This window comes from Rana temporaria, chromosome 3, assembly GCF_905171775.1.
Source record: "Rana temporaria chromosome 3, aRanTem1.1, whole genome shotgun sequence".
NCBI classification, from domain to species: domain Eukaryota; kingdom Metazoa; phylum Chordata; class Amphibia; order Anura; family Ranidae; genus Rana; species Rana temporaria.
In genome coordinates this window covers 469,025,529-469,034,844 of record NC_053491.1, presented here as the reverse complement: position 1 = coordinate 469,034,844, position 9,316 = coordinate 469,025,529, and the positions used below count along the sequence as shown (strand labels likewise).

Here is a 9,316-nt window from a genome sequence, read left to right as displayed (position 1 = left end):
CTAGGAGTCGACCTGGTTTATTGTCGTGTTGATAGAACAGTGTACGACTCTTATCTCTAAGGCGTAAGGTTTGTTCATTTAGTAGCCTCTGTAGTTCTCTTAGTTTATCGGCTAATTCTATTAAATTCCCTGAAATCGGATTTTGCTTATGCCTCTTTTCAAGCATGGGGATTTATTTTTGCAGAAAGGATATATTACTTTCTCTTTCTTTTTTCAGTCTAGCCCATGCTTTATAAAAAGACCCCTTAAAACGCATTTTAGCGCCTCCCATTTTAGCGCATCTGGTTAGTTTAGAACAACAAAACTTCAGGGGGAAAAAAACTGGGACTGTCTCTGGGAAACAGAGGTGCCCCCTGTACCCCCTCTCTTGCAAAGGGGTTTGTGTGCTTTTATGAGATTTAGTTGCAGCAGTGAGCTTTAGAGCTTTACATAGGAGCCTGCACACAGATTCATCCCATTGCTGTACATTGTATATCACCTATCCCTGGCTATAAGGTGTGTAGGCAGATCACTGCAGGGTGAGGAGGAGAGGGAGGAGGGAAATGCCTCCACACCATCACTGTTCAATGTATACCAGACAGTGCAGCAGGGCAAACATAACACACATCTCTCTGTCTACCTGGATGCCAGCAGTTGCACACAGGCTCCAAAAATACTTAAAAGCACACTTAATCCAAAGTTACCAGCAGGAGATCAAAAAGGCATTCAAGAGTTGGGACTTCTGAACCTTTACAGGAACCTGTACAGATCAGCAGACCACCAGTTCTATGGTCATCAAAAGGCCAAAAGAGGAAAACAGCCATCAAGTTTAGAAAAGCTGGTAGAGACGATACCTTGGGGTCAGTGTCAGAAAGGTGACAGCGAACCGTATTAGATAACCTCTCAGTCGAGCTTTACAAAACAAACCTGGAAATACAGTGGGAAAAATCAACAGTAAGGACAAATTGGTTACCAACAGTGAAGAGTTGACAGAAACCAGATCAAAAACACACAGGAAAAACAAGTTTTGTAGAACTGAAGAAGTAAGAAACGTTGGAGTCGTGTGTTGCTCTTCCAACCACCTTTGAAAATGTCAGTGATCGTGGAGACAACGGGATTCTTTTTAGGTATCGTAGGCTGCGTTATGTCGGGCGTCGCACTCTTCGACGCCAACTGGAGGGAGGCTACAGTGGAGGGAAACGTGATCACCTTCTCCGAATTGTACGAGAACCTGTGGATAAGCTGCTCCATCGATACCACTGGAGTGTTCAACTGCCGAGACTTCCCGTCCTTGTTGGAGCTTTCAGGTAAGAAGGGTCTTCTATGTGAGGTGGGAGTATGGTTGTGGTGGCAGAAGTCTATTATGGGTCTAAAGCAGCCATTCTTAACCAGGGTTCTGTTGAACCCTAGTATTCCTCCAGAGGTTGCGAGGGCTTACTTAAACTGTGCCACCAATTCCAATGGGGTGTATAACTGCTGAGACTTCCCATCCTTGTTGGCGCTTTCAGGTAAAAAAAGGGTCTTCTACGTGAGGAGGGAGGATGGTAGTGGTGGCAGAAGTCTATTATGGGTCTAAATCAGCCATTCTCAGCCAGGGTTCTATTGAACCCTAGTATTCCTCCAGAGGTTGTGAGGGCTTACTTAAGCTGTGCCATTAAATCCAATGGGGTGTATAACTGCTGAGACTTCCCGTACTTGTTGGCGATCTCAGGTAAGAAGGGTCTTCTACGGGGAGGGGTGGCAGAAGTCTATTATGGGTCTAAAGCAGTCTTCCCAACCACGGTTTCATTAAACCCTAGGGTTCCTCCAGAGGTTGCGAGGGCTTACTTTAGCAGTGCCCCCGATTCCACTGGAGTGTACAACTGCTGAGACCTCCTGTCCTTGTTGGCGCTTTCAGGTAAGAATGGTCTTCTACTGGGAGGTGGTATTGGTGCCAGAAGTCTATGATTGGTCTAAAGCAGTCTTTCCCAACCAGGGTTCCATTGAAGCCTAGGGTTCCTCCAGAGGTTGCGAGGGCTTACTTGAGCGTACATACTTTCGGAGCCAACACCACTTGGCAGAGCCAGGTGCATGACACCAATGATCTTTTTAGCTGTCAGTAGGAGGAGGCTTTCTTCCCACTGACCCTCAATGAATTGTTTTTTTGCATGGGGTTCCCTGAGACTTGAAAATTATTTTAAGGGTTCCAAAAGTTGAGGCTGATCTAGATCAATGTTTTTCCACTAAGTACCACTTGCAGGGCTATTTCTGCTGGCTAAGGATGGACTAAAAATAATTATTAACACAAATAAACTTTTAAAAGTTGCTTGTATTCTTAAATTGTCACAACTTTCAATTCTATCTTAATGAAAATACTTTTTTTCAGTTTGGAGAAAACATTTGTGGCTTAAAAATAAAGGGTCGGTGCCCTACCACTGTTCTGTGTAGATACCAGGTGGATGAGACACTTAATTGTGAAAATTCTTGTGATGTCTCTGCCCACTAGACGCCTTCTATGCCCGTTATGAGAGTGAATTATTCCCACGCTGGTTTTTATTTTATATTATGGGGATTGCAGCAGAAGGAGTGAGACTCAGTGAGGAGAGAGCCAGATGAAAGATGACCTTGTTTCTAGAGTTATTAGTTTCTAGAGGAAAAAAAAGGACCTCTTTCCTGCTCCAAATAAAACGTGCTGTTGAACATCCATATCTATACAGACTAGGTCACACAGTCTATGGCTAGCAGCAGTCTATGGTTTGGTCACAAGGTACATGGCTAATAATTTATGGTTGGGTCACAAGGTCTATGGCTACCAATCTATAAATAAGTCACACAGTCTATGGCTTGCGGGAAAACTAACCTGAGACGGAAGAAATCCCATTTGACATCCCGGATAAGATCCCGGGATGCCCTAGGACAAAGGTCATTGCCCCCAACATGCAGTAGCAGCACATCGGGGGGCCTGTCCAAGCGGGCATAGCGCTGGACCTCCGGCATAACCCTAGCCCAGAGCATGCCTGGGATCCCGATCCACCTGACCGTGGCCTCTTCACATGAAAAAAAACATTTGCCTGCCTCCTGGTCCAGCCAAAGCCCTCCTAGCCCCCCAATGGACATATGAATGGCCCAGGATCCACATCAGGCACACCGGGCCTGAAAGACAAGAAAACACAACACATAATGGGAAAACTACAACCAGACACGCTTCCCCATGCTCGCCCCCAGAAAAACCCAGATAACACACAAACATTTACAAGTAACAACAAGGGAAGGTAAAGGACACCACCCCCCCCCATAAAGCAAGTGGGGGCGCACATACAGCCTGAACCGATGCGACTCCCACTGACATATTTTTTGCAAAATGTAATCGCTCAGCCCCTAATGGGAGGCCTCAGTCGCCGCCCCAATCCTAAAAGAATGAGAGGAATAGTCTGCAACATTGAACCCCCCGGCCTCCAGGCTACGTTTAAACACTGCAGCAAACTGATACCAAGACAAGAGCGACCCATCCTTGTGAACTAGAAGAGGGCCCGCCCCAGGAGGCCGTATCGCTGACCACTCCCCATGCACTCACACCGTGCACAATGCCAGGCCGGGCACCCTCCCCAAAACAACGTTGGTCCCTTTTCCCAACTGGTCAGTTTTTGACTTACGCACTAACAGCTTGACAGAATCCTGTCTAACACCACGTCTGAGACATCTAACCCACCAGCCACCGCTTTTGATGGACTAACCAACTCTCCTACCCTTAACGCCCCAAAAAATGCCACGACAAACGCGGTCCTGAACAAACTGACCTCAAACCGAGAATGACATACCTGGGGTAGCACCCCCCCTAACACTTTCAACATATTCAACGACACCGGTCACCTGGAATCAGGCCTGACCCGCCCCTTCCTGTAGCCCCACAAAGCCTTGCGGACTGCAAAGGACTTTGTAACATCCGCAACCCCCCATAATTGAAACAAGAACACCAAACCTGCCATTTTAACGTTCAATGCCGCCTTGGACACACCTTGCTCGCAGTCCCACCCTAGAAAGTACAATAAGGTGTGGAGCCTGTCTTCATCAGAGGAGCCTGACCCGAGATTACTCACCAGCTCATGCCACTCCCGCCACACACGCTCATAAGACCGCCAAGTAGATTTCAATAACGACCGTCGAACCAAATACATCACCAAATACATCACTGTTCCGACACAAGGTCCCATAAGCCACTGGGGCACGGAACCCCCTCCCGCTCCGCTTCCGGAGCCAGCCGCCAAAACCTTTCCCACTGTAAACGAGAGAGCACGTCAGCCACCTCATTCTTTACTCCTGGAATATGCACAGAACACACCACAATGTTTAACGTTAAACACTTCAACACTAAATAACGCAGCAAACGCACCACGGGCAAGGACGATGCCGTCAAGGAATTAATTGCCTGAACTACCCCCATATTATCGCAATGAAATTGAACCCTCCGGTTCTGAAATTCCAACCCCCACAGTTCAACTGCCAACTCTAACAACATCAGATTCCTGATCAACGCCGAACCTGCCATGGCCTCCGACCACCGGTCGGCGCACCACCGCCCTTGAAAATAGGCAGCAAAACCAACCGATATAGCCACGTCAGTGAAGAGCTCCAAGTCTCTGGCTTGCACCACAGGTTCCAACCAGAACGATCTCCCGTTGTATTGGTCAAGAAACGTCTCCCACACTCTCAAATCCTCCCTGTGTTCCCGGCCCAAACAAACAAAATGATGGGGAGCCTTAACCCCAGCCGTGGCAGCCGCCAGTTGCCTGCAAAAGATCCTCCCTATAGGCATGATGCGGCAAGCAAACTTGAGCTTACCCAACAAAGACTGCAAATCCTGCAATTTAATTTTGCCGCCCCGAACAACCGACACCATCGTCTGCCACAGATCCCCCAGTTTTTCACTGGGCAATCTGCATTCCATCCTATCGGTATCAATAATGATTCCCAAAATTTTTAACACCGTGACTGGACCCTCAGTCTTGCCCTGCGCCAGCGGAACACCAAAAACGTTGAAAATGTGGTAAATGGTGGACAACAAAATCAGGCACGACCGATCATCCGGCGGGCCTATCACCAGAAAGTCATCCAGGTAATGCAAAATCGCGCTCAGGCCCGACATGTCCTTAACCACCCATTCCAGAAAGGAACTAAACAGCTCAAAATATGAACAAGAAATAGCGCAACCCTATCTACAAAAAACTCCCCCTCGCAATGACATCCCAACAACCTGACGCTCTCCGGATGCACCGGCAGCAGAGGAAACGCTGACTCAATGTCAGTTTTCGCCATAAGTGCCCCCTTACTGAAACGTTGGACCCACCGCATGGCCTCGTCAAATGATGCATACGATACTGTACACAGGGCTGGGTCTATCGCATCATTCACCGACTCTCCCTTCGGATGAGAAAGGTGATGTTTGAGCCGGAATTGATTCGGCTCGCGCTTCGGCACTACCCCCAAAGGCGAAACCACCAAGTCCCCAATTGGCAATTCTGAAAATGGACCCCCCATCCTATCCAACATAACCTCCTTCCACAGTTTTTCCGAAACCACTTCAGGATGTTCGTTCGCCGACCGCAGGTGGGCCGTGACCGAGGGGGTTAGCCTCCAATTCGCTGGGAATCGGGAAACCGCCCTTAAAGCCCAACCACAACGTACAAGGGAACAGGCAAAGAAGCATTCAATGGGATAGAAGGAGACTTACCATGCTGCCCAGGGTAAACCGACCGACCAGCCTCTACTCCGGGTCCACGCTGAGGCACTGACGGGTCCGCTGCATCTCATGGACCTTCCGAGTCCGTGTCCGATATCTCGCCTTCCGATCGCTGGTCCCCCTGACCAGCAGGGGACGCTGCAACTGCCGGCTGGCGACGCCAACCCCCGGATCACTCTGCGCTGCGCGGTTCACCACCTCCGGCTTTCCCTGCTGGGCCCTCTGCGCGCCTGCAGCAGCCGTTCTGGACCCGGCGCCGTCTCCTCCCACAGGACCTCCGCTTCTGTCCCCGATGGCAACAGCCGCCCTGATGAAGGTGCTCGCAGCCATTCTGGAAGGCCTTCCACGCCGGGTGGCACCATGCAGGGGGGAAGGCCCTGCATGTGCCACCGCCGAACCTCCAACTCCCGTGGCGGGCAGTGAGGGAGAAGGTGACGCCCCCCTCCTGGCCGGGTCCCGTCTGGGCAGAGGATTCCTCCCGGCCGCCCCCCTAGATGCCGGGGCTGGGCGTTTTGCCTGGGGCGCCGGTGGGTCCGCAATTGGGCTCCCTAAGCGGCGGCTGGCCCTCACAGACACCTCAGGGCTGAAGCGAGCCGGATGCAGCGACCGCCTGGCGTGCTGCGAGGTGGAGGCGGGGGGGGGGGGATCAGTCGACCTACCTTCCCCCAGTCCCGGCAGCATCTCCGCCATACATTTACAGACATTTTTAATGCATTGGTGGAGCTTTTGCGCTGCGTTTGCAGTGCGTTTTTGTTGCCCTTGCAGAGCATTTGTGGTGCTTTTTTAGGGCTCATTTGCACCACAATGCATGTGTGTTGTGTATTTTGTGTTGTGGCATGTTGCATTTTTCATGCTTTGCAGTTTTTTTTCGCATTGTGTTTTTGCGCATTTGTATGCATTTGAACATGTGCTAAAAAAGCAGTGCATGCTGTACTTTTTTTCAGCAATGGGTAAATATTACATAATGCGCTGAAAAGTTGATATGATGTGATCTGCATGCATAGGTAACTGTTTTTTTTTTTTTTGGCAATGCACTCTCACAAACGCACCCCAGCGCATCCGGTGTGAATGAACCCTCGGACATCATTTGCCATTTTTTTTAAAGTGGCTGTAGACATGAAATACTGTATGAACAAAACGTATCCCTCTATAGCGTGTACCTGTCTCTATCCAGAGCACTAAGTGTAATTTATGTCTGCTGCTTCCTTCCTCTGCTATCAACATGAATCACTTATAATGCCACGTACACACGATCGGAATTTCCGATGAAAAAGGTCAGACGGAATTTTGTTCAATTGTGTATGCCCAATCTGACTTTTTCAGTCGGAAATTCCGACGGAGCTAGAAAGGATCCAATCGTGTGTACAGAGCATTACAAAGTTTTCCTGACACCACTGCACATCACCCTGAACACACCATCCCCACTATGAAACATGGTGGTGGCAGCATTATGTTGTGGGGATGCTTTTCTTCAGCAGGGACAGGGAAGCTGGTCAGAGTTGATAGGAAGAGTTGATAGGAAGATGGATGGAGCCAAATACAGGGTAATCTTGGGATACCGGAGACTGGGGTGGAGACTCACCTTCCAGCAGGACGACAACCCTAAACATACAGCCAGAGCTACAATGGAATGGTTTCGATCAAAGTATATTTATGTGTGAGAAAAAATGTCACTCTCTAGTAGACATGTCCATTAGTTTTCATCCAAATGCATTTTTGTCCGAATTTCGGGTATTTTTGTTATTTTCGTTATCGTTTAAACAAACAAAAACAAACGCGCAAAATCCGAAATCCGAAAGATCCGACATAAAAAAATATTTTATTTTTGTTTTCGTTGCTACAACAGTTCGATATAGATAGGAGATTCGACATGACGCTGACAATAGCGATCTGTGTCTATCGAACCTGTGGCCGAATGTGCCTAACCTTAACTCTATTAGTCCAAGATTATTCTACATAGAGAGGAAAGATTCGACATAGAGATAAAAGATTCAACATTATAGAGACAGTGTTGGGGTAGACCATTCCACATGAACGACAAAGATTCGACGAAGCAGCGAAAAACATACAAACGTAGAATCTGTCATTGAAGGCTTATGGTGTCTGTCTAAAGTTCTAAGAAGATTCGACAAGCAGCTAAACTGTACAACGCCGCAATCGTACATTTCCGGTCAAATGCTCCGCCCATAGGCTATGGAAGAATTCGAATGTTAGTTGACTAGTAATAATAATTTATAAATATAATTATTACTAGTGTCATACAACATTAAAATTCTACTATAGCTTGTAGGTGGAACATTCGATCGTAAATGTACCATTGCGGCGTCGTACAGTTTAGCTGCTCCGTCGAATCTTCTTAGAACATTCGACAGACACCATAAGCCTTCAATGACAGATTCGACCTTAATTAATTCGGATTTTCGTACAAATGCATTTTTTAACGAAACACAATAAAAACTAATTTCGTTAGTAACTAAATAAATGTATTTTTGGGACAAAAACGAAATTCCGAAACAAAATATTTCAGTGTGCACATGTCTACATGACTTGCAGCTGTAATTGAAGAGAAAGGTGGTTCTACAAAGTATTACAGCCTCTGGGGGGCTGAATACAAATGTACCCCCCACACTTTTCACTTATTTATTTGTAAAAAAAAAAAAAAGAAAACCATTTATCATTTTCCTTCCACTTCACAATGATGTGCCACTTTGTGTTGGTCTATCACATAAAATCCCAATACAATACATTTAAGTTTTTGGTTGTAACATGACAAAATGTGGACAATTTCAAAGAATAATGCTCTTACATCTCGGGGGTTGGCTCAGTTTGGCATGTCCGCCATGGGCTCTAGATGACTTGGTCCTGGTACTGATTACAGGGTTTTTGTTCAATGTGCCATCATTTGATTTCGCTATCATTTTGTGTACCCAATTTGTAGGTGGGGAGTGCAGCGTGGTGTGGAGTCAATAATTTACACTGGCAGGCACAATAAACTTGTCTTAAAGAAATGCAGCAACGGTTCACAACAAACCTGGTGGGAAAGCACATTAAAGCCGCGTACACACGGTCTGTCAAAACTGATGAGAACGGACTGAAGGACCGTTTCATCGGTCCAAACCGATGGTGTGTGGGCCCCATCGGTCAGTTATCCTTCGGTCAAAAAAAAAAGAAAACTTGCTTAAAAATTTTACCGATGGACGCCTAACCGATAGGTCAAAACTGACGGTTAGTATGCAAAAGCATCGGTTAAAAACCTGTGCATGCTCAGAATCAAGTCGACGCATGCTTGAAAGCATCGAACTTCGTTTTTTTCAGCACGTCGTTGTGTTTTACGTCACCGCGTTGGACTCGGTCGGTTTTTTAACTGATGGTGTGTAGGCACATCAGACCATCAGTCAGCTTCATCGGTTAACCGATGAGAACGGTCCTTCGGACCATTCTCATCGGATCAGTACCGTGAAAGGAGAAGATTCCAGTCGGAATGACAGTTGCATACCTCCCAAATTTTTGAGATGGGAATGAGGGATACTTACTAGCAAAAGTATGCAGGCATAGGACACGCCCCCTGCCACACCCCCTTAAAGGAGAATTACCAAAAATGAGAGATTAGTTAAACCCACA

At 47.3% G+C, this 9,316-nt stretch overlaps 1 protein-coding gene across 1 annotated transcript in view; it reads left to right on the top strand.

The window, feature by feature from the left end:
* The first annotated feature begins 428 nt into the window (after window positions 1-428).
* CLDN15 (claudin 15) overlaps window positions 429-9,316 on the top strand; it is a 163,775-nt gene continuing 154,887 nt past the window's right edge. Inside the window, exon 1 of the mRNA XM_040346927.1 lies at window positions 429-1,286. Within this exon, the coding sequence (XP_040202861.1) occupies window positions 1,070-1,286 (217 nt within the window). The 5' untranslated portion in view covers window positions 429-1,069. The remainder of the gene's footprint in view (window positions 1,287-9,316) is intronic.